Source organism: Triplophysa dalaica, chromosome 11, assembly GCF_015846415.1.
Source record: "Triplophysa dalaica isolate WHDGS20190420 chromosome 11, ASM1584641v1, whole genome shotgun sequence".
NCBI classification, from domain to species: domain Eukaryota; kingdom Metazoa; phylum Chordata; class Actinopteri; order Cypriniformes; family Nemacheilidae; genus Triplophysa; species Triplophysa dalaica.
In genome coordinates, this window is record NC_079552.1 from 7,159,527 (window position 1) to 7,186,564 (window position 27,038).

The 27,038-nt window shown below is 38.5% G+C and overlaps 1 protein-coding gene across 4 annotated transcripts; it reads right to left on the minus strand.

Moving 5' to 3' along the window:
• Nucleotides 1–1,922: 1,922 nt before the first annotated feature.
• Nucleotides 1,923–26,684, minus strand: jag2a (jagged canonical Notch ligand 2a). Of its 4 annotated transcripts, none has more exons than XM_056760590.1 (26): nt 26,449–26,684; nt 25,596–25,916; nt 18,509–18,569; nt 13,780–14,034; nt 13,377–13,434; nt 11,903–12,033; nt 11,248–11,367; nt 10,817–10,930; nt 10,595–10,708; nt 9,407–9,520; nt 8,512–8,558; nt 8,206–8,370; nt 7,975–8,125; nt 7,292–7,456; nt 7,102–7,215; nt 6,674–6,787; nt 6,348–6,461; nt 6,071–6,187; nt 5,846–5,873; nt 5,607–5,692; nt 5,394–5,507; nt 5,159–5,274; nt 4,817–5,071; nt 4,551–4,682; nt 3,047–3,200; nt 1,923–2,971 (listed from the first exon to the last, which is right to left on the minus strand). In XM_056760590.1, exons 1-26 carry the CDS (start codon nt 26,509–26,511, stop codon nt 2,523–2,525), a joined length of 3,672 nt encoding a protein of 1,223 aa, XP_056616568.1. In that variant the 5' UTR covers nt 26,512–26,684; the 3' UTR covers nt 1,923–2,522. The 4 variants fall into 4 exon arrangements, with proteins under 4 accessions (XP_056616568.1, XP_056616567.1, XP_056616570.1 ...); XM_056760589.1 differs by having other exon boundaries at nt 5,159–5,277; XM_056760592.1 differs by lacking the exon at nt 9,407–9,520.
• Nucleotides 26,685–27,038: the final 354 nt, after the last annotated feature.

Sequence of the window (27,038 nt, forward strand, 5' to 3'; positions counted from 1 at the left end):
ATGAAGATATTTGTTGTTCCACAACTCTAAGCTAAACTCTGTCACCTAAAACCTCTTTGTGCCCTCATCCTCCTGAGAGATCCGATAATCCTGGGTGAATGGTTCTGAAAAGAGACAGAGGAATTTTTATGTGGGTGTGTCTTTTCTTCTTGAGAAATTAAAGACTGAGGATGAGTTAGAGCAGGTTAATCTTCAAGAAAGAGATGATACACATCGTTACTCTGACAGAGTCAAAACAAAACTCTTGTTATCGCCATCTCTTTTCTCTGTTTTTAGCCTCTTTGACTTGGACTCTGGCTGCTAAAGGTCCTGTGGATTTCATGCATGACATAAGCAGGTGACAGACGAGCCAGGATTTTGGTTTGGGTTTTGGTTTAAATGCAAAGCTCAAACAAAGACAGATGCATAATAAATGCCACTATATATGTGAAATGAAACACTGAACTTTATAGATACAAAAATCTTTAATAAATACTTGGATTGTTGGGGGAAAATCAGGTCCAGGTACAACAAATGAAAAGTAAGATTCAGTATCACCATCAGTGCATGTAAAACTAATCGCAGACAGTAATGCGAAGGACTTTCTGTATGTGTGTTTTTTGTTCTTTATATGCACGTGGAGTGTTAACAATTCCTTTTATTGTACTAATAACATATTTGGAAATAACTGCATTAAATAAGGAGTGCCATCAATCTTGCCATCACATTTTGCATTTTCAATATTCCTGTGACAAAATAATGACAAAAAAGAACAATTGAAATTGTTCCCTTCATTCAGCCTTAGCAACATGCACTGACATTATTCTCCAGATCTTCCAAAACCTTTGAAACAAATGCATTCAACTGAACACATAACTCACACAAATAAAATAAAAAAATATAACCTGCCATCTAAAAAAAAAGGGGGTTTCCACTTTAAGTTTAGCTTTATTGGTTCTATAGTGTTCTTTCTAAAAATGGCATTATAGTAATAAAGTACCATTTTATATATAAATGCACAATATAGCCTGATATTCAACGCAATACTTGCTGGTTAGTTTGCAATTATGTGCAAATATTTTGGGGTCACTTACATTTAGAGCTTCTGGTCCATTTCTGGTTCTGGTTCAGTTTAAGCAGAACCAGAATAATACAAGACAATAATGTCACACATAAAGAATAAAAATCTTCCAAAGTATTCCAACATCGGGCCTAAAAACCAGACAGTCTGGGACACTAAAATAAACACATGTCATGACTGACATTGGCTTGAATATGCAGGTGTTGGACTTTTCCAATGAGATAAAGCGCCACTCAGACATGCATAATATTTAGAGAATAAAGTCTTTTCCAGTGTCTCTCCTATGATGCTAAGATTCAGAAGTTTTTTATCCTGAAACACATTTTTTTCTTTCTTTCAGCATGGTCAATGTCTCCTCCCTAGTCAACATTCAATAGGAAAGTCACAGATAAACATTTATAAGATGACGACAGAGCGTCTTACATGTATGTTTAGAATATCTCTTATAAAGAGTCCCCACAGGCTGCGGCCCTTTCACATACCTATATATAACCATATATATATATAACTTTTCTGTCAGACATAAATAAAAGGAATGACACAGAAAAAAGAGAGAAGGAGTCTGGGAGAGTCAAAAAAGAGAAAAAAATTAAGAATGACAGATGAAAAAGGTGTCACATAACTTACTAAACTCAAATATACACAGCTATGTCTTTATATTTACATATATACATACTCATAACTGTTTTGCATTATAATGAATTGTCACTCTCCGTGATTCAAGATATAAAATAGTTTTCCCAATTGGATTAACAAAAATCCCCAATCTGGGTTTCTCCCAAACAAACTTTGATAGTCTATAAAACATCAGAATAGAAACTTTTTATATGCCTATCAAAAAAGCTCATACTCCTCGACTGAATGATCATTTCAGTCAAAATACTCTTTTACTGTTTCAGTATTCGAGTACCAATTTCCACCAAAAAAAAAACTTTTTTGAAGTAAACCTTATCTCTCAACATTTGGAAGTGTGTACAGAATTTTCTAGCAAAAATAATAAAGAACCAACATATTTGTTAAGGATAAGCAAAAAATATGTGAAAAATATGAAAATAAAATGCCTATGCCAGGTTTAAGAGCTATTCTAAAGGTCCGATGAGGCACTTCTGGAATTTACTTCTGGAAGAGATGATCGCTCCTAAAACTTGACTTGGGGCATGTCTGGACACAATAAAAAATATTCAAAGCTGCCTATCGTTGATTCCTCCTTAGGGTCAAAAGTCTCGCCACAGTTCACAGACATAATCTCAAAGTTCAGCCGCGTGTAAAGTCCGTCCTTTGGAGCAGAAGTGAGTGCAAGTGTAAACAAAAGAAAAGGATTTTGAAATCGTTCTCCAAATGTCTGATTTGCATTTTACGCACGTAAATTCCTGTTTCGTTAGACGACGCAATGACACAAAGAATCAAAAACACCAACTGCTTTTTGATCATACAAAAAAATTTGTAGAAAGTTCCAGTTTGTTCATACATTATGATCTTTCATGTGCTCGTTCACATTGTTCTTACAGCGGTTGTCTTTTCTAATATACTGTGTCCTGTGTGGCTGGGATTGGGCTACTGGTGGAATAGTGTACACTACATCTCCTTTGCTGTACGCCAGAGAAGAGCCTTTATGCATAACCAGCCCTGCTTCTGTTTCTTCATCCCCTTCTCCCTCCTCATCCTCATGCTCAGCTCCGTCTCCGACCCGATCCAGAGGGTAAATCAGGTTTTTGTTTTCTCTCTCTGTGTTGTCTTTGTGCAGTGTGCAGACATTCAGAAGTGTCCCACGCTGGTTATTGATGCTCTCCTCCATGGGAAGGTCATCTCTTTGTCTCGCTTTCCGCCGTCTCCAGAACCACCACATGCAAACGACGAAACAGGAGATCCACAACATCACAAACAGCACGCACAGAACCGGCACCAGGTAACCTGAAGAGACACATAAACGTGTGAAACGAAGAGATGGAAAGAATGATGAAACTGAGATTTAAATATTCCACTTACCGGCTGGAGGATGAGGACCCTGAGGGTCCACCCTGACCTCTCTTACAGCCAACAGTAGCGTGCTGTTGTGACGTTTAGACAGAACGTCTATGATTGATCGGACCACGTCCTGTATCTCGGCACGTCCCTCAATGAAAGTGCTTTGCTCATATGACTGAAGAAAACGAGAGGAATGCACAAGAAATAAACTTAAATGGCACATCTGGACACCAAATAATTGTTTATTAGAAAAAGTTGTATTAAAGAAAAAAAAACTAGATAAATATAAAATCAAATAACTTTCAATAATTATTGATCATTTTCTTAATATATTATCACTTTTAATTTTATACTCATTGTTTCATTTTAAATGTCATTTTTTTACATTAAATTCATTTTTTATTATTCATAAATGATAGCTCATTTGTTTATATTACCTGTTTATTCACACTGTTGTTAGTTAACATTTTCATGGCAGTCAACACACAGAAATATATTACGTATTGGACTAATGCAAGAGGACAAAAGAGATTTTAGAAAGAAAGGAATATAAAGAATAGATAGAGAATTACCAGATCAGAAATAAGATATGTTGGACCTGACTGGGCAAGTAATTCACCTTTCACTTACATTTCATGAGCAGCCGCATGTAATTTTTCTGTGGTAATACTCGGGGTATAACCCCACTGCATTCCATGAGGGACGTCCCAATGCTAAGCTTATAACATCAGCACAATGCGAAGTCTTACAAGAGCTCACACCATAAAAAGTTACCACTCCTTTTCCGGAAAACTCTCAATGTTACAACATACAGTAAATCTTACCAGTGTTACAACATCACAGAAAGAGAGATTCAAGCCATTAAGGGCTTAAAGGATAGGACAAGAACTTTCCGGGAGAAATCTGGATTTCTATAGAAGTGGTGTCATAATGGGTCTATGAGAGAGAGTAAGAGAGAGAGAGTCAGAGAGAGAGAGAGAGAGGAAGACAAAGAGATAGGAAGAGAGAGTGAGAGAGAGAGAGAGAGAGAGAGAGAGAGACAGAGGGAGAGATGACAGGTGAGGTGTTAAAGGTAAGTCTGGAAAAGGGGTGTGATAGAATCAGGAAGAAATGAAAATAAATAGAGAGAGAAAAAGGTCACGAAAGATTCAAAGTGCCCTCCTGTAAAACTCTACTACAGTAAATTACAATGATTTTTGAAGGAGTGCAAACTGCAAGAAAATCTGAAATGTTTTGAAGGCAAGAACAAAATAACCATCTGAAAGGAAAAACAGATGTGACCATTTCAGAAAAAAAGAGAGCTCATAGTGGAGAAGTCTATATTTTGGTAGACTACACACTTTTATTTATTTCCTTATATAGGAATATTAACACGATATGTCAATTATATTTACATGATAAGCACACATTAAAGCTTTTTGTTTTTTTAAGTTGTATCTACAACTTGTTATTCAAGCAGAAAATGATTGTTTACAACAGATATGATATTTCATAAACAGTTATCAAATAAAGAAAGTGAGCTCACCATTGCAACCTCCACTGCATTTTGGCTGGAAGGTGATTGGTCACAAAGAATAGAAAGGGTGTGGTCTTTGGCTAGGACTCGCGTGATTGGCAGATGCGTTATCTCTGCGCAGACACCTTCAGGAGTTGTCCCCTGTTAAACAAACACAGAACGTTTGAGTTTCTGTTGAAATTGTTATCTTGAGATTAAATGCAACAAAAGCCACTTAAAAGAACTTTACGAACCAAACATTTTTTTTTAAAATGGAAACTGTGATTAACTCTCACCTGCGGAACACTATCATAGTCAAATACAAGCGTGACACGAGCACAGTTTTCATCTAGGTAGGTGTTGTTGGGTAAGCACTGAGTGCTGATTGGTTGCTGACGTTCGGGGGGGGAGCATATCCCCAGCTGATGGCAAGGTGGATGAAGACAAGACAGGAAACGATGCTCCACACACCTCTGCCCTTCTGGACACATGGGAAGCTGTGGCTGACCAAAGCCTGAATGCAACAGGCAGGGCTGACGACCACAACGCACCTGAAAAAGGGGGCGTGTCCACACACTGTTAGTCATGTAGTGCATTTGGCCTAACAGCACAGTTTTAAGTCAATTAGAAAAACTCACTTTAGTGCACATGATGTTTTCATCCATACATTGACAACTGTTGCACCCGTCCTCCCATCGGTCACCATGACGGACCTGCAACCCAGAGTGATCGCATGCCTTCCCAACACCAATCACTGCTGATGAGGAAACAGCCAATTTAGACTTTTTATTTCCAACAAGATAAGGTTTGCTAACCAACATCAATCCAGCTGTGTTTTTCATAATGAGGGACGGGGTCTATCTAGAAACTCACACTCTTGGCAGCGTGATCCAGCACGTTCCACTGGGCACAGACAGCGATATCCATTAATCTCATCGGTGCATGTGGCTCCATACAAACAAGGATTGGACTGACACTCATCTACATCTGAGATTGAGTGATAAGTGAGGGAATGAAGAATAAGAGAGTTAAAAGTGTTCACAGTTACTACTGTAATATTGCTTACGCGCACATTTATTTACTCACTGATGCGACAGTCAGGCCCAGCAAATCCAGGAGCACATTCACAGCGGAACCAGTTCGCCCCGTCCACGCACATTCCTCCATTATAACTACAGGGAGACGCGCAACATGTGTGACATTTTATTAATACACACTTGATCATTATTTACAGGCAGAAAAAAAGATCAAGATTAAGCTCAGGCGAGGAGGGATAACCCTTTGTTTTTTTTCTGTATTATCTGTTTATCTGTTGCATCTCTTACCAGGGATGAGGGTTGCAGTCATCAACATCTGAAAAGAGAAAGAAAACAGATGTCGTGAATGTAGAACCAGAGGAGAAATCAGAAGCAGACCTGTCAGGGCAAATCACGGCCTGAAGCTCAATCACATGCTTACAGGAAATCACAGTTCAAATTGAATGCAAATACATTATTTTATTTTTTTAAACCACACAGTGTGAGTTAACATAGAAGCGGATGTGGTCTTACTCTGAGCACAGGTGGGCCCTTCCCACCCATCTTTACAACTGCAGGTGAAGCCACTGCCCCCTCCAACACAGGTTCCACCATTCAGACATGGCCCGGATTCACATGAACTGTTCATTGCTGGACAGAGATGGAGAGAAAGAACATTTACACTTATCCAAAGCAACACACAGTGCATTCAAAGTATACACCTTATAAGCATCTGGGCTCTCAGGAGATCAAACCGAGCACTTTACACTGCTAATGCAATGCTCGATAAACCAAAGCACCTTCATCTCACCTGTGTTACAGGTACTGCCACCCCATCCAGGAGGACACACACAGTGGAATGAGTCTCCATGATCATAGCAAGTCCCTCCATTAGCACATGTGCTAAAATCACATTGATTGTCACCTGTAATAAAAAAATATACTGATTTCTGTGCAAACAGCTGAATGAATTCACACAACTAAGAAAATCTGAGTTAAACCTAAAACAGTGACCCAGGGATTTATAGAATGACTTGAAAGTCTTAAATGCAATAACATCAACTGAATCAAAATTGTGCTGTAAAAAAATAAATAACAAGAAATAAAAATTCAAGTAAAACATAAAGACACACTTACGGGAATTACATGTCTTTCCCTTCCAGTTGTCTGTGCAGCGACAGTAGAAATCATTCAGCCGATCAATACATTGACCTCCGTTTAGACAAGGCTTATCGCTACACTCATCCACCTCTGAAGATAAAATACAAAAGACGAGTCTCAGTGCATGACTTCACATCTATATATCTTTTACAAAAACATGAAGGCTAAAATGAATCTTAAAGTTCCCCAATGGATACAAACGCATATAGTTTTCCAATCTAGCTGGATTGCTGTAATTTGATTCGCCGTAATTTAATCCACATGTATCCTGTTTCAAAGCGGATTCGCATGCATTTCCATAGTGTGCAAATGGTCTAGACCAGCCAAATTTAAACTCAAATAAACTAATGTCTGATCTAGTGTGAAAACGGCATACATAAGACAACACGAAGAAGGTATTTTACCAAGGTCACAGAGTGGCCCATCAAAGCCATCAGGACAGACACAGTGGAAAGAGTTGATCTCATCGATGCACGTTCCTCCATTGTGACAGGGAGATGATGAACAATCATTTATGTCTGAGAGAAAAAAAGCAACAGTTAGTTTCTAAACACAATCGCGTTTTTCTAAACAATGGCTGTATTGTGTACTTACTCTCATGACAGTACGTCCCTGTAAACCCAGGCTGGCATGCACAGGTGAAGTTGTCCTCTGATTGGCTAATGCAGCGGCCGTGAGCACCACAAACATTGAATGAGATGTGCCGTACCCCTTTCACTGTGTCGTTTGATGTCACGGCAATAGTACAGCTGTCGATCACTAATAATCAAATAACACAAAACAACATTTAATGAAAGACAAAACAAAATTTTAAAGCAGACATCAGAGAATCAATAATTTTGAAATAAAAGTTTCCTTTAAAATACACATATCAAAGCTTGACCATGATGGCATAATCATTTTAGAAACATCAATACAACATTTGATTAATAATCTAAACATATATTATTAAAAGTGAGTTTATCAAAGATTTAAAAGAAATAAATTAATGGGAAAGATTATTTAGACGACGCTATTATGTGTGTAAGTTTACAAATACATTTTTTAAATTGTCCTAATAATAATAACTAAAACTTTTTTGGTGTTAAAATAAAAATATGGGGCGACAATTTGGCCATTACTGGGCAATCTCTATGTTGGTTGTAATGGTCTTACTATGTGATTGTTGTACGCACACAATCCTTTGTTGTGTACATACGCTACAGATCTTGTGTTGATCTTACTTGCAGAGACGACTTGTGAGTTGAATTATTGTGAGATGTAAATGATTTGTTTACCTTCACAAGTGCTGGTCTTGCAGTGGTCTCGTAGCTGACCGCATGTTTTTCCCTCATATTCGTCTGCACAGGCGCAGTGAAAATCTCCCTTCAGATACTGACACTGAGCTTTATTCTGACACGGGTTTGGTTCGCACAGATCCAACGGCTTCTGATGAGAGTGTGATAAATTGAGAGCGCTTAAGTAAGGATGACTAATGTTTGTGTGCGTGCGTTTGTGCATGTACTGACCTCACAGTTGGTTCCTGTGTATCCGTATAGACATTCACACTCATAACCGATGGATAGAGAACGACACCGTCCGCCATTTTGACATGGGCACCCGTTCTGCTGAACTTCACAGTGTCTTCCTTTGAAGCCAGGCTGGCAAAGGCACGTGTAACTATGGTGATCATCCTAAAGCAGAGACATAAAGTTTGAAATGATTTGCATGCTGAAACAGAGCCAGCTTTTAAAAGCCACCTTCTTAGAAACATCCAAATCAACCACAATGATTGACATCCATAAAGACGTCAAATAAAACAAGTGTGTGCCCACCTGACAGGTTCCTCCATTCTGACACTGACCATAACAGCTGTTGACATCTATAAAATAATCACGAACAATATTAGCACAATTCCAGAACTTGTAAAAACAACTAAAAACTAGAAAAGAAGAGGTCAAAAGGCTGAACATGCCTATTTGTGCCAGGGCAGGTAAATAAAAGAACACATGCATGTTACTACAGGCAGAGAAAACTTGCTGTAAGGAAACATTAGAGCAACAAAGCGAAGCAGAATAAACACCAGATAAAAAATTCCCCTTGTTGAGAATTTCTTAAATATTAGTATCAGACGTGCTTGCCAGACACAACATCTTCACCGTGCTTTTTCATAAAGGTTTTCAGTTTGCATTATAACAATCTAATCAGATAAAACATTACATTGATACTAAGTTTTTATGCTTCATAGAAGCATCACTTTATGGGAACAGTTCACCCAAAAATAATGTCCTTATTTACTCCCCCTCACATTGTTTCAAATCTGTATGAATTTATTTTGAAGAATGCTCGTAACCAAACAGTTGTTGGCCACCATTGCATACCACAGTAGGAAAAAATGCTTTATACATTTATTTGTCCTGTTGAACACAAAAGAAGATATTTTGAAGAATGTAGGAAAGCAAACCGTTATGGGGCACGTTTGACAACCACTGTAATATTTCCTACAATAGTATTCAATGGTGGCCAAGAACTGTTGACAATCATTCTTCCAAATATCTTCCTCTTTGTTCATCAGAACAAATACATATATACAACAAGTGGAGGGCGAGTAAATGATAACAGAATGTTTGGGTGAACCGTCCCTTTAACAGCAATAAGGAAAAGTGCAAAAGTGTGATGCTCTGCAGAAAAAAAGATGAGGTAGATATAGACTTATGTTTATGTACTGACTGATATTACAGTTGGGTCCCGCCCAGCCCGGGTAGCAGTTGCAATGATATCCACCAATAAGATTTTTGCAAGCGTAAGCATTTACACAAGGTCTTCTCGTACACTCATTCACATCTGTGAGAGAGAGAAGTGGAGCATGAGAGCACAAGAGAGGATATGGAATTAAGCCCCGCCACCAAGCTCACGATCTGTCACGTTCAGGCAACTCTATTTCCCATGATGCACTGCGGCATATACAGCACATCCTCTGTCCTAGCAGCAACAGCTTTTTATGCTAAATGTGTGATACTCCTTAAATCTAAATTACAGCATCACTACCACTTACATTAATTAATTTAACATACGTTTTAATTCATAGCGATGGCCAGAACGTAAGCAAAAATATAAAAAGCCATCTAAATTCAATTTACATTTCTTAAAATTTTCATGTGTGGACAGTTGTGTGTTAAGCTTTAGCTGAAATCAGACTCCCTTCTGCACAGGTAACCCTGCCTGCCCCACGCCTGAGACCAGAGCCCTACCTGGAGAAACTCAACCCTCTTCCCATAACCGGACACCACAGCTACGGTTCCCAACAGTGATTGTTAACAAGTTATACAGCGTTTCCTCTCGCACCAGCCACCGTGGATGTTGAAGTAAAATACATCCACCACACTCCTCTTAAGAGTCTCTTACTCCACCCCATGATAGTCCCTCCAAAAGATAAATCTACCCCACGTCTTGGCAGTTGCCAGGCCTGTTTATATATTTAGCTTTCCTCAAATCACCTGGGTCAGGTTACAGATAATATTCAGCTATATTCCGCAACCACACAACCTCGGATCATCCATGCACAAATATACATACCCACAAAGTCAGGTGAAATAAACATACAAGCATAAACCAAAACAAAGGTATATTACTTACTCATGCTCTCAAAAAAACAGTGAACGATACCCACAAACACAAGCATACACTGTAACACAATGAACTGTGAGTAATTGGCGCTGTAAAATGCAAACACAACATTCAGTTGCAAACTGCATTAAATCAATTAGGGCATATGCACACTGGTGATGTTTGACCATCTAGACATGGTTTGGTCAGCTGTATGTAAACCCTGCACCTGAGTATGAGTACTGTGTTCCTCCAAGTCCAAAGAGTCTGAATTGAACAAATATAAACACACACACAAACACAAAGTCTCACCTATCTGACAGGTTTTGCCAGTCCATTGCGGGAGGCATAAACAATCAAAGCCATTCTCAAGATCAAAGCAAGTCCCCCCCTGAGCGCACGGGTTGGAGGCACACTCGTCTTTGTCTGCACAAAACACACGGAACAGTCATACGCAAAATGTAAATAAATATGCATCACATGTACTGTAAATTGAGTATCTGCTTTGGGAGTGAAATGCATGTGACCTCTGACCTTTAGCACAGGTGGGCCCATTCCAGCCTGGGGGACACTGGCACTCAAACCCTGATGCCAATTCATGACAGGTCCCGCCATTTGCACATGGGTTTGACATGCAGGCATGCTTGGCTGCAAACAATATAATGTTTTGTTCAATATGTAGTTAAAAAAAAAAAAACAAACCCTTTCTCTCAACAGGTAGTGGTCAGGCTTTTGTTGAAACCAGTAACTTTGTATTGGCACCTAATGTATTATGGCTCATGTATGAACTATCGCTTATTGCTCCTAAACTCTTTGTAAGTCGCTTTGGATAAAAGCGTCTGCTAAATGTAAATGTAAACTGCTTGCTGCTTAAATATTTTCTCACCATTTTTTTTATTCATACACTCTTTTTAAAATGCAAACTTTTCTAGATTTCTGAAAGAAAACCCCTCAAGATCGCTTACCGATTTGGCAGTTTTTCCCGGAGTAGCCCTCAGGGCATGTGCAGAAATACTCATCCGGCTCTGTATTCAAACACGTGCCTCCGTTCACACAGGGCTTGTGAGTGCCACAGTAATTCAAATCTATACAGAAAAAAAAAAAAAAACACATTCTAATGTATTAGAAGGTGAGATGTGTTTTAAATCATGAAACACAATTTTGTTTATATACTGTATATATATATATATATATATATATATATATATATATATATATATCAAGTGTAGGGATTTGTAGTTCACCAAACAAGCTTTGATGTTGGCTTGACAAAACAGCTGAAAGTTTATTATTAACTACATCATTAGGAACTTTTACTAACAGCAATATTTCTTATCTGGAGTGAAAGGCAGAAAACACTATAGCACTCCATTCAGAGCAGAAAAAAATGTGTGTGAATGTCATGAGTGAGAGTGAACAGAGCTGCATTCATATACTATCTAAAGAAAACATTCACGAGTAACGTTGAGGACTATCAGGTCAGAACACACAAAGAATCTTACAAGCGAAGTAGAAAGTGTGCATGTTTGTTTTTTGTAAGTGTGTGTTTATATATGTGTGTTTTAGCAGCCGTCACTGCATCTGTGTGTTTAAGTGCACGTGCTGCTGAACATTCCTTACCTTTGTCACATAGAAGTCCACCCCAGTTCTTCTCACAGGTGCATGTCCATGGCTTCACGCAGGTCCCGTGCACACAACCCGGGTACAGCAAACACTCATCGCACAGCGGACCCTGCCAGCCATATTTACACCTACAATACCAACAAAGTGTAAACAGAGAAATGTGTATGCAATTTATGCACCAGACACACTGGAAATCTAGACTGTATTCTAACAAGAGTACACCAATACGTAAGAACAACTATTAAACAACTCGGCTTTAACACCATGTCAAACCACATATTTACACATTTCATATGTACACTACACTGTTAAGACAGAGAGAGGGGAGTTTAGGTGTCGCGGAGTGTAATAGGTTTGTCTAGTACCAGACACAGGTCATGACCTCTGTCTATTTCCTAATCGTAACCGGCAATGAATTCCAGACAGACTAGCAGTCAAAGGTTATTTCCACCTTACATGCTTCATAATATGTTTGAGGTACAGCAGGCAAAAGAGACACGTTCAATGAGAAGTCAATGGCGAAGTTTAAAATAGCATACTAACATACCACCCTTTAGGGTCCTGCAGTATGTAGTATGTTTGCTGTGCACATATTCTGTCTGTATGGAATATTTCCAAAAGATATATACAGATAATGGTGCATTATATAGCAAAACACAGTGTGAACAATGTTGCAATCCCAAAATGCAATGCAGCTGACCTGACCTTCCACGTCCATAGCCCATTAATAGATAGGACTGACTTTAAATGAAACATGCAACATGATAAGATGTGACAATAATGTTGCATACTATATGATCCATTTTAACTACATGGTGCATTCTGTTTAACAAGATATTTTAATAAATAGTAGTCAGTTTATGGTGCATACTGCACAGGTATCAGTAAGAATTCGGATTAAGTAATCAATGGGGAGGCGGAGCTAATCTAATGATGACTCCTGCTTTAGATTTCTGCTTGTTTCATTCAAAATAGAAGCAGATTTTTATTCTAAACTAATTCACCTCCTGAGATTAAAGGTGCAGTTCACCCAAAAAAGAAAATTCTGTCATCATTTACTCACCTTCGAGTTGTTCCAAATCTGTATAAATTTGTTGATGAACACAGAGAAAGATATTTGGAAGAATGCTTACAACCAGACAGATTTTACCCCCTATTGACTACAGTAGTAGGAAAAAATACAATGGTAGTCAAAAGTGCCCCAGAACTGTTTGCTGTCCTACATTCTTCAAAATGTCTTCTTTTGTGTTTAACAGAACAAAAAATATACATAAATTAATTTTTCCTACTATGGGAGTCAAAGGGGGGCAAGATGTGTTTGTTTATAAGCACTCTTCCAAATATCTTTCTCGGTGTTCATCAGAACACAGAAATTAATAAAGACTCAAGGGTGAGAAAATGATGTGAGAATTTTCTTTTTGGGGTGAATTATCCCTTAAATTTGAAATAGAGAGAGAGAGAGATGACTTACACACATTCTCCTGGTCTGTCACATTTTCCGTGCTCACTGCAGCCTTGTTTACACACAGCTGAAAGACATGAAATGTAAATTAATTGTATTTTTTTTTTATTTCTCCCACTCGATTTCGCTAAGGAGCTGATGAGCAATAAACACAAACACATGACAAAACTGATAGGATGTGCACACATATAGTGATTTCATCAATGGAGGTTGCTGTATTGTTGTTTGTAGTGGATGACGAATACAGTATAACTGCATTAAATCTCATTTTCAAACTAAGTGAATTCAAACTAAGTAAAAATCTTGATCGTTTTTTTTAATTATATCCCTAAATTCAAAACCCTCTCTCACAAACTGAGATGAAGTTTACTTCTACTGTTCACCACACTCGTATACACTCAGACACACACACCTGTCCTGCAGACTGGCCCGATCCAGCCCTCCATGCACTGTTGATTGCCGAATTGATCACATTGGTAATGGCCAAAGTAATCATCACGGGGGCGACACTGTTTGTTGCACTTGTTTCCGTAGTAATGTTGGTCGCAGCGCACGCATACGCTGTACTGGAAGCTGGCAGTTCGACCCTTGTGCTGAATGAGCTGTCGTTCCTCTCCGGGATTCATTTCCCCACGGGACATACTTCGCTCAATCAACAGTTCATCACCTGAGACGGCAAAGACAGAAATATTGGTTTGTGCACACACACTCGTGAATATACACACACGTTTATGAACAGGTCGATAAGAAGCGTGCTTATTTTCCTATTTCGGTGGAACACGCTCTTTCTCAGACTGTTTGGGAGCCAGTGAGGAAATAATACAATCAGGAACATACCAGGAAGTACCCCTACCTCCCCCGAAAAACACAAACACGCCCAAGTTCCCTCTTGAGAAGAGAAACACAGTGACCTTTCTAACAACTTCAGTCACAATGTAGGGGAAAGTCTGTATGTGGGCGTGTGTGTGGGAAAAAGCCAAATGGTGTCCGACTTAAAGAGAGAGAAAGAACAACATCAACAATGATTAATCGACGATTAAAATCTAATCTTAGATGTTCATAGGGGCGGTGTGGTTGGTAGCTTGTGACTCTCACGTTCCATTGCATAAATTTTGATTCATGAATTAATTTGGTTACATCACCATTAGAGTGATGTCCAAATCACAACACAATTAAGAATCCCACAAGAAATGAGAAAACATCCTCAAATTTGAGGATGTTTCAAAGAAACTCATGACCCCAAACCAAGGTGACATAAATCACCCTCACAAATCCTTCCCCACAGCCCAACTCACCCTACTCACACCAACTCAGTCCACTTGCTCTCTTCCTTAAATGGACACCTGATTCCAGAAGTGGAACAAAAGCTTTGACATACTGTCCTACTTTCTGACTAAAAAAGGAATTCAACACACTCTTTCATGTCGAATGTGCCACTCCCCACTCCCCATTTTTGCTGTCCTCACGTTCTTTAACATGTCGTCGCTTCCTTTCTCTCTCTCCCCACTTGAAACATAAAAAAACTAGTACTCATCTCCCAATTCATTTCCAGCAATTAGTTATAAAAATACACACCAATCACGCACCATCTATATAAGCTGAAGGAGATACTTAGAGACTGTTACTGGGCAGAGTGAATGTGTGCTTGTGTGTGTGTGTGTGTGTGTGTGAGAGAGAGAGAGCGAGACGATGAAGATAAGCCAGCTCAAAAAGAGAGACACACGCACACGATACACATGATAGTACACTCAAAAATGAAAAATCTGTCATCATTTACTCACCCATTTGTCATTTTAAACCTGTTTGACTTTCTTTCTTCGGCACCACACAAAAGAAGATATTTAGAAGAAAGTTGGTAACCGAAAAGCGCCGCCACCTATTCCCTTCTATTGTATGGACACAAAACCAATGCGAGTTAACAACATTCTTCATCTTCTTTCGTGTTCTACTGAAGAAAGTCAAACAGGTTTGAAATGACACGAGGGTGAGCAAATTATGACAGAATTTTTATTTTAGGGGGACTATCACTTTAAATTAAGACAAATCTGAGAAAACACATCTGATAGCTGGTGCTATGCTTTAAAACAAAGCATCCTTTTCTAGTCTGTCCTTTGTTTCTTTTTATTTCTATTACTTTCCTTCTGTTCCATTCGCATCTCTTCATCAGTCTGTCTCCAGCTTGCTCTGTTTCACTACCTTTATCACAATGGGTACGAGTCGGCCCCCATCGCCACGGCGATAACATATCACAAACAATAGACCAAAGAGCCAGACAAGGCCAAATAATTCCCTCTGCAACTACACAAGACCATAATAACCCCCCATCAGACACACTGTCTTTCTAGGTTTTGTCCCCTGGCTCATGTCCTCCACCTGCTTAAAGTCCTCCACTTCCTTTTTCTTCTTATTTCATTCATCCACTTGAATACCATCTTGCGATCTAACAGCCAGAACCGAATGAAACACAATAACACCGCTTTCTCTGCCCCTTGACGATACGTGAACAATGCAATTGTCCAAACAGGCCAGCAAGAGCTGTTTGGAGTCCTAACACAGAGCTGGAGAGACAGACTTCCTGAAAGGTAAACAGCCCCCCGCTGCCCTGCAAACAGCTAACCAGCTTCTCACATCTAAAGTCGTTCCTGCAACTCGTTCCAAGTTTTCGTTTTTCATTTTATACCTGTGAGCTAGGACTAATTCTCTGGAAGGTAGATCTGAAAGAAACACACCTGGAATATAAAGGAAAATGAGACACTGTGATGATGAATTGCTCTACTGTTGACATCAAATAAATCTGGTATCTAGGAAACATAAATAATGTGCAGGAAGATAACGATAGTAGCAAAAACGCCCATAAGGAAAAGCATTTCCACCTAGCAATAGGTATTTTCACTCATCTGTTAGCAAGCCGTAATTCCTGGCACTGGTCCATCTTTAATAAACCAGGAGCATTCGGAAACTTTCACTAGCATTTAACTTTGTGATGTCTAAACATCTGGCAGATGCAGTGCCATTCATCTTAAAAATAAAGACGTTCCAGTAAGATCTCCAAGCATTGCCCCTTCATACTGTTGACCTGTGTGTGTTGTAAAAGTGTTTGTTCATAATTGATCATTAATAGAGTGTTGTGTATTTGTTTTTATTTGTGCATCTAACTGTGCAATTGTAAGTACAGTGTGTGTGTTCTATCAGAGACTTGGTTTATAATAAAGCATTGTGAGCGTAAGGGAGTATGTGTGTAAGTGTGTGTGTGCGTGTGTGTGTGAGTGTGTGTGCTTGCGTGCATGTGTGTGCTGCTGTATGTTGAGAATAGTAGCATTGCAGCTGCTCAGACAAAAATTAACTCACATGTGTGGAAAATAAAGAGCAGCTACAGTAATTAATGGCTTAACAAGACCATGACCTCATACTCTTTGTACAGACCCAAACTCTCTCTGGGGACTTTAAACATGACACGCTGTACATTATCCCTTTGTATAATAAAACAACCTTCATGTCCATGTTGAACGCACAAGCACACAAGCATGTAATAATGTGTTATATAGATATATTTTTTGGTTCAAATTTTACATTCCCTGTCATTTTCTACTGGCATCACAAAAGTTTTGACGTGTGCACATTGAGTTTGAAATTTCAAAACATTAAAAAAAATTACAACCTCATGTTGTGTCAACCAGCGATATTTTCGCGCGTCATAAAAAAATTTGGACTGGGTTTGATTTTCTGCGTTTTTCGCATCACTCGCAAGCATTTTGAGAGGCCTTTTTTTTAACAATTCAGAGACACCACACAAATGAGCTTCAAATACGACATAACACACACGAAATTTCGGACTGTATGTGCAAAGACCTTTACCTTAATAAATTAGGTTATGGCACAAAAAACTAATGTCAAGTACACAGTGGTAAACTTTTGTGACAATGCCGCTCTGCAGACCAATATTATTTATGTCCCCACCAATGTCAGAATCAAAGTGACGCCCTCGCACGATTACAAACATAAAAATAAACAAAGCCAAACATTTCACAAATCTGCTAAAGTCTAAAGCAGAATTGTAGCGATTGTACAGACACACACTTAAAACAAATATGTCTTAGGTCTTTTACTAATACGAATTAAGGATTAAACAGAGACTATTTTGATCAAAAAATCTAAAAGAAATGTCTCTCTTGCTCTCTCTCTAAAAGTATATTGCTTATAAATGGTCAGAAACACCCAGAACATAAACTAAATTCCTTTATTAATGGCACATCCTATCCCAGTCATCTTTTTTAATGGGGCAACATACAGTAAAACACCAAGAGGAAAAGAGGAAACAGGACACATCTGTGTTAAACAACACTCACTGTGGATTTAAACCATGTGCTTACATGTTCTGCGTGATAAATCATCATGCCATTACCAATGATTGGGCATATTAAGAAGAAAGTAATTTCTGATCAAAAGTGATACTGAAATCATTTTCAAACGACCAAAAATGTTTAATGTAGAAACATGCATGTTGTGGCAGGAATTTTGTGAAATTTGATGTTCGAATTTCTTTGAAATAGTTTGAGCTTCTTGCCAAGTTGTGCAAATGCAGATTCCATATGAGCCTCACGGTAAACTTTTGTTGAGGCATGTCAGAAACCAACCACAGGCATCCAGCCCTGTATTCACCTTTTGACACTGTCCACCTAATTCACACCAGTAGTGTTCAAGTACAACGACACACAATCTGCCTCATTGTGATACAAAATGGCTTTGTTTAAATTGAGTCGCCCAGTGACTCTGAAGTTGAAAACCCCAGACATACAACCACACCAAGGCTAACGCATCAGTCCGTCTGCACTGAATTGGGTAACTGTATCTGTATGGATATATGTCCATCGTTCCAAAGCACTCAAAGAATGTTTACCCCGCCAAACACGCCTGTATATTTCTCTTGCAGTCAAAGGTCAAAGTTGGTCTGTACATCTTACTGTCTGTGCCATTTATAGATGTGAACTTGGAGTGATTCTCAAAGTGGTGCCTGTATGTTTGCTGTCACTGGCATTTCTGGAAAACGAGGGACATTTTTAAGATAGGCCTTTGTCTAAAATGTGAATGACAGTCGACTTGCGTAGTGGTTTGAGTCAAAGTGTCGGGAAAGCGTTACTCACTGTTGTCAGTAAATGTTTGGTTGTCCCAATCCCAAGCCTCCACGATCAAAGTGTAGGCACGCTAGGTGAGGGAGGAAAAAAGAGAGAGAGATTAGCAAATATACATGTGGGCTTCCAAAATCAAAGTCTGAGAAGTAGACAAACATGAAGATCAATAAAACAACAAACAGGGGAAATAACCTGTACACACAGTTTCATGAGAATAAGCTCAAACACACACACACACACACAAAATGAGGCAACAAAATGTATATTATTTGTCTATTTTAGTGTATATTAGCTAAATGTGTATTTAAAATGTTGTACTTTTGTTATGCCAAATATTGCTTGTTATTTAGGGTTAGGGCTTGTGTGGATTTTATATATATATATATATCCATCCATCCATCCATTTTCTACCGCTTATCCGAACTACCTCGGGTCACGGGGAGCCTGCGCCTATCTCAGGAGTCATCGGGCATCAAGGCAGGATACACCCTGGATGGAGTGCCAACCCATCGCAGGGCACACACACTCACTCATTCACTCACGCACTCACACCCTACGGACAATTTTTCCAGAGATGCCAATCAACCTACAATGCATGTCTTTGGACCAGGGGAGGAAACCAGAGTACCCGGAGGAAACCCCCGAGGCACGGGGAGAACATGCAAACTCCACACACACAAGTCGGAAGCGGGAATCGAAACCCCAACCCTGGAGGTGTGAGGCAAACGTGCTAACCACTAAGCCACCATGCCCCCCATATATATATATATATAAAAGATATTTTTTTATAAAATAAACTGAAATGTATGTTACATGACAGTGTGTGAGACCAAATGAATTTGTGCGTGCATTTGAAGGGATGCAAGTCAAAACAGCATTGTGTATAACTCGGTTCTCACGGTCTGGTGACTGATTAGCCTGGTAATAAACCAGATGAACTATTAGATGTTTCAAGGATGTGTGTTTGTGTATCAGGTCACTGCTGAAGTCAACAATTCATAAATGATTGAGTGATGTTTATGTATGTATGTGTGTTTCACACAGACACACAACTCCAGCGGGGAACATTCATAAGTTAATTCATTTTGTGGAAAAACAGTGAACTCTAGATTAACAGCAGGGACAAGAAACTTCAAAAGGTTCTTAAACAGCAGCACTTTACAATGAGTGAGGCGAGTTAACTGTAAGGCAGGTGAGTTCATGTTCCCTCACTGAAATAAGGGGTACTTGGATCTCTTCCCTTTCATCTGACTGAGCTTAAATGCTTTTGGGATTACAAACGTTGTCCTGCTTGGACTTCAACAACAACAACAAACAACAACACTGGGTGTGTTGACTTCCTGTAGCTCACCTAGTAGAATTTAGAGCACATTTATTAAAAAGACAATAGAGGTGGTGCATAAATGTAGGAGATACAATATTGGTTTAATTGAAATGAATTGTTTTATGTTTAAACTTGTGTTTTTTTGTATGTGAAAGCCAGCAAAGAAATAATGACATTGTTATAGCTATTGGAAACCATAATGACAAAATTCTTGTAAAACAACCAATTCTGTCCACTTTGCTTTGCTAAAAACCGATCAAGGAACATTTTGGAAATATACTGGGTTTAAAAAAGTGTGATACATTGTATATTGATTTACATAAGTGTTAGCCAAATGTGAATCAAACTCATCAACAAATAATTTGGCCCAGGGTAGCCAAGGAAACACATTTGTATGATGTTTGGACATGAAATACACTGGAGCAGGACTCTGTTTGCCTGAAGTTTTTCTTTTTGTTTGAGCAGAGATCAGGTTCACTGCAGCAGGACTGCATGGAAACATGCCCGTGGATTTCGTGTGCTGACATTTACGCATCTTTTCTCTGGAAGCATGAATTAGCACGCTAACATCAGTGAAGCCAAACCATTCAAACGTGTAGGTGCATGCACCAAATGGTCGGAAAAAAGACTTCTGACGCAGAACTAAACCTGAAGCAAAATTCACATATATCATGAATATGCATGTGTCCCTGTACACCTTAAATAGACTTGATATGTTTATTATATGTGACCCTGGACCACAAAACCAGTCACAAGGGTCAATTTCTCAAAATTGAGATTAATACATTATATGGAAGCTGAATAAATAATCTTTCTGTTGATGTATGGTTTGTCAGGATATGACAATATTTGTTTGAAATCTGGAATCTGAGGTTTAAAAAAAATCTCAATACTGAGAAAATTGCCTTTAAAGTTGTCCATCATAGGCACTGTAGTAGGCCGTTGCTAAAAAGAATCAGGTTTGTTTTAATGCTCTCTATTGGCTGTAATGACATTGTAGAGAGTAGACGAAAGCAGTCATTTGAAGCTTTAACTGGATATCAAACTTGACTGGGTAATGCCCAAAGAGTTGGAAAGTACGTAGTTGTGTTTCTGCAACTTTGCTGCATCCACTCCAAAAAATATTAAAAGAAGTTTTGATGTATTTATGGTAGGAAATGTACACAATATCTTCATGGAACATGATCTTTACCTTATCATAATGATTTTTGGCATAAAGCAAATTTTATGTTTTTAACGCATACAACATATTCTTAGCTATTGCTACAAGTATACCCGTGCTACTTATGATTCATTTTGCTGTCCAGGGTCAGATATTATTACATGATCATTGATGCCGCAATTCTCTTGTCGGTTAACTGATTTCTGAGGAGCAGGCAAGACAGTGAATGTGGCACATGTGGAAAATATGTTGATTTTTTCGACTCCATATACTGAAAATAACAAGCAATAGCTATTTGTTTCAAAGAAATCTCAAAGATAGATTTGTGGATTTTGGCCTGGAACCCTTCCAATTTAACAACTCAAGCAGATTATTTGTACAGACAGACTTGATTTAGTGATAAAGCACAACAATGCCTTCTCCTTTGGGCATCTCTCATGAAAAATGAGCCAAATAAAATAAACATCTCTCTTACCATTTATCATAATAAAATTATTAATTAAAATGTCTTGCGTTCACTGATCGATCTCACTGATAGTGAGGACATAAGTTTTCTTTTTTGGTCTCTAACATTTTGACCCTCAATATACAAGTATATACAATACAATATTCAAGTACAGACTTAATAACATCAGACACTCAAATTTAACAGAATCCAAATGAAACCTGCCGATTCAGAATACTAGGATTCAGTGAAGGACATGTGATGTGTTTGCAGTGCAGCATGGACAGTTTGAAGACCACCTGGTTTCTATGTCCTGTACGATACAGTTACTAAAGCTCTAAAGACAGTGATCAGACACCAAGCACATGTTCAGAGAGAAGGAGGAGAAGGAAAGATTTTATCTTTCATTAGTCAAAGAGAAATAAGACACCCACATGCACATGCCAACAGATGCACAGGCACACACAACTTCTGCCATGAATAAATTACATCTTCTAAGTGACACGGAGCAAGCAGTACCACGGTTTTGACACCTCAGAGGGCAGTGAGGGCATACAGTATATTGCAAGACCACATATTTGTTACTTTTTTTACACTCATAGACACAAGGATACAGGTCAGGTACAAATCTGCTATTTGCATGATGATACACGCATCCTCAGGAAGATATTGTTCCTTCTCAAAGCTGAATGTGATATATGTGGGTTGGTAACACAAGAGTGCAGTAAAATAAATCAAGCTATCAGGTCTGATATTAAGTGCTGATGGAAATACAGCCAGCAGATGAGAAAGCAAAACCACAGTCCAGATAAAGAACACAAAGCAGGTTGCATTAAACACCTGTGAATTAATGCTCATTCATCTGGACAGAGCAAAAAACAGTTGTGAAAGAAGACTCAAGTAAGATTTACAGAAAAGATGACGAGGTGAAAAGTGGACAGGAAAGGTCTGAAAATAAACAAAGGGATAAATGAAAGTTGAGGAGACCAGAGAATTTAGTCTTGTGGTTCTGTGATCTGTGAAGATGTGGGTAGGACATTGTCTTTTTTTCTATGTAAAGAAATGTCTCCTGCATATTGGCTGGTCTACAATTACTTGATTTAAAACAGAGACAGGAATGACGGTGATACAGTGGCTTTCCGGATACTGGTGTGTAAAACAGCACTACCCCAAACTACCCCAGCCATCAAGATCTGACCTACCAGTAAAACCCAGTTTGCAGTTTCAGAGATACCAGTCCTATCTGGTCTGTTAAATGACCACTGACTTCCAATCTCTTCCAAAAGCTGTCATTAATAATAATAATATTGACGGTTTATGTTAATTGATCTTGTTTTCTGACTGTATTCAGGAGGCTACATTAAAGACTCAGAAATTCCTGATTATAACACAGGACATAAACTGGGGAAGCTTGGAAAAGATTAAATAAAAATGGTGGCGTGTGCTCAGTGGGATGTTTTTTTTTATCCAAAAACAAAGCATGGTATGCTGGAAGAATATCAAAGATCTCACAGCTGTCGGACGTCAGCCACAGCAGGACTTATAAGGCTCATAAACATCACCTTCCGTAAACTTCATCCCTTCCTGGCACACCCGGTTAGCTAAGAAACTATGGATGCCGGTACGTGCTCTTGACAGATTTTGGTTCTGCTCATGTTGATTAAAGAATGGTGATGTTTTGATGTAGCCTTAACCTAATTCATCATCAGAAAACATCCAAACCCAGTGTGTCATCTAACATAATTTCTTCTACTGTTCGATCTTTGTGCATATGTGTAAACACAGACAATATATATAATATAATGTAAATGTAAATATATATAACATTCTGGAAGGATTATTCCCATTAGCAAACATTTGTTTTTGAGGTTTCCCAGTTCCAAAAATCACAAATTGCGCCATTAAACATCACAGCAGGAGGATTTCCTTCCTACCATGGGCTGTCTTCACCAGTATTAACATAGGACTGTCTCTGAACTACTTGCAGCAGCTAAATGTGAATCAAGGATCAACGACTCATCTGCCAAACTCCTAAAATGTCTGTTGTGAACCAATAGCACAAGTTATTGAGAATGTCTTGCAAAACAGATTAACAACAACTAAACCTAAACTCTCAAGGGTTGTTTTTCATCTTAGCAGAATCTTAAAACATGCTGTTGACAAAGACTGTTGACAAAATACAGGCATTCTGAAGCATACCAGAAAACAAATAACAAAACACCAAACTAAACAAGATGCTATCAGAAGATATTTATATTGTTTAGAAAATCCGCTAGGGGATTTTAAGACAGTGGAGTGAAGTACAGACAGAGAGAGACCGAGAATTTGAAATGTGTACAGGAAACCAATTCGTAATTGAATAAAGCTTCAGTAGTATACACAAAACGTGGAAATAAAGAGTTTAGTTCCAAAATGAGACAACTCTTAACTCCAAAATCATGTTTTTCATTGTGCATTCCAATAAATATCAATCAAACTGCAGTTTGATTTTTATTTATGCCATAAAAACAAAAAAAATACAGCTATCTAACAACTTACACAATAAAAACATGTTACAATTATTAAAAAAACATGATACAATTATTAAAAAAAACATGATTTTTGACATTTTTTAAAAGGAGTTATCTCATTTTGGACCCATACTTTTCAAATATTCATGTACATTCCCAAATATCCAAGCAGGAGGACACGTCTCATCCCTACATACACTAGAGTCTAGCACGGAGCAATTATTCAGCATTTGAAAGAAACCATTTTAAAAGGCGTGTGTACACAACGGATGAACACAAGAAGCTCTCACCCCAGGCTACTGTTATTACAACAACTGAAATCTGGAGGGAAACAGGAATCAAATGCAGTGTTTCAATGCTTTCCACCATCTATGAAAACAGATTTACCAGGTTTAAAAATGAAACCCAAACAACAACAAACGCTGGTCAAAGCATTGTGTGGTTTGAGTTAAACGTTTTACCCACAGAAATCTACGCTGCATTATCTTACAACCAATCTGTTCTGGTCTATTTAGCGACAATGCTTGTATCTGAAACGTGATCAAGCAGACAACTCCCACAGCTTCTTTCTCTTCTCTATCATTTCACTCGCGATATCACTCCGTAAACATGCCAGCTCTAGTCAAGAACTCTGTCTTGTGTAAATCATGCCCACTTCGCTCATTTCATACGTTTGCCCAAAACAGCATACATTTAAGATCACGGAACTTTGACGTTTCAATGATGATCATAACACACAATTCTTTAAGCAAGAGAGAAGATGGTAACCTCCCTGCTGAAAAAAGGATGTAAAAATTCTAAATGGGTATACAAGGAGTTGCATTGGTTTTAATGGAAACTATGGTCTCTGTGGGTCACTAATTGTAATTTGTTGGGTTCTATTACTGGGATATTATATGGCTTATGGGAACCAATAGAACCCCATAATTCAAACTGGAATGAGACCCAGCACACAACAAAAACAGAATATTATGATGTTTTTTAATGTTAAACAACTGATTGTACATAATACTATTTGAAATAGAAACAATTAGAATTTGTATTGTTTTTTAGCAGGTGCAAGTTTATTAGTCTTATTTTCCTTCGTGTGTTATAATGCGTAAATTTCTGTAGGACTTCCCAACGGGCTTGAGACGACCACCAATGTCCATAGAAGGTTAAAGTGATAGGAAGTTTAACCAGATTTCGACAGCACAAAACAGAAATGCATTCACTATGCACCCAAGCGCTACAACCTATAAATACGACACCATCAGTTAAGCGCGTAAAAGAACACCCAGCGCGCGAGAGAGACACGCACGCACCAGACGTGGAGCGCGCAATACGCGCGCCGAAACCGGACGCGTCCTCACCATCTACACGATTAGCACCACTGTCCAGTGTTACACTGAGCTCTACTCTTTCCACAGACTCAAACATTTGCTTTTCAACGAGTACAAGTGCGCATGCTTCAGTCTTGCGTATTTGCACGTTACAGAACACGAGAAACCAAAAGAACAATACAATGGGAAGATAGAAAGGATAACAGGGTGCTTTAAAAGTCATTACGGACATATTTTATGTAAAATATTAAGTACAATGTATTAAACAGAACATGTTACAAGAAGGGCATTTCTATTTGTTTAAAAGCTGATGTCAAAGCATACGTAAAGACCTACCGGCCAGGCGAACTGAAAGGGTATGATAACGGTCCCCAGGTCATTGGCCTTGTTTGAGTTTCCATTGATTCCTTTTAACTGAAACGTATTCCCTCCGAGCACGCTCGAGATCGCAGTGCCGTATGTACATAAGCCAGACGTGCTGACCTCCACTTGGTATTCCTTTAGACACACTCTGAAGTAAGTGTCACATTCGTCCCGGTCGCACAGACCGTCTCGTGCGCTCTGCGTGTCGTCGCAGCAGTTGCCATTCTCGAGCTCACCCCTGTCATTCTCCACGTTGATCAACTGGAGCTCCAAATAACCCGACGAGTGGCAAACCTAAAAATAACATAAACATGAGGTAGAAAATAAATTGTACTATAAATATGAAATGAAAACGGTTTACAGTAGCCTATAACTGTAAAGTGTTCTGCGTAGTAAGATTGACTAATATAGATTTTCTGGCACAAACAAAGCATGTCACGAAATAACAGACACGTTAAAGTCAATGCAACATATTCCTCTGTATTGCATGTATTTTACTTTTTGGTTACATGTAGGCCAACTGCAAAAAGATACAATATGTGCGCTAGGAACGAATGGGAATAGACTAGTGCAATAGTGAAATATATACTTGTTTTGTATTAATGTAGGTGATGTATAAAGTTAATACGTGTAGATTCGCCACACTGCGCACAGACACGTTTTAAAATGCTTTTCAATCACATGGTTTCAGGATAATTGAATTAGAAAAAGAATCCCAAACATCTAATTTAACCAAAGTAAATGAACTTCGTTTAGCAAAGTAAAGCGGTTGATTTATTTCTGAACATTTGCTACTTCACATTTGGTCTTAAGAAGTTTAACTCACCTCAGTCCAAAACGTCAAAATGAAGAAAACTATCAAGAAACAACCTCCGAAATAGTTATGCATGACTTCTATGAAGTTAATACAACATGGTCAAAAAACACATATATGCAGCATTATCCACAAAATCAAGCCATTCAAAAACGTGATTCCTTTCGCGAGTTCTGCAGAAGATGAGATGAAAGTCAAACATACATCCACTCGTTCCTCCGGCAGGCTGCTCTCACTATATCAGTCAACTACAAGCCGTCCGAACGAGCTTTGATTGACACTTCAATAAACCATTGGCAAGTCATTAGTAGTAGTAGAACCTCTGAAAGAGCCAACCGCAACGCCAAAGGGCGGAGCTTCTGTTTAGAAACGATTCGTCTGACCGGATTATTGATTTTTAGTTATAATTTTGTGGTGTCAATTTAAGATTTTGAAGGGTGAAACTGGTGCTCTTATGATTTACTTTAATATTACACCTTTAATATTATAACTTGAATATTTTATAAAATCACTAATATTTTACACATCGGGATACTCGCTATAGATATTAACAGCTGAATGGTTGTATACATATTAGTTTGGTTTATGCAATAAGGTGTTTA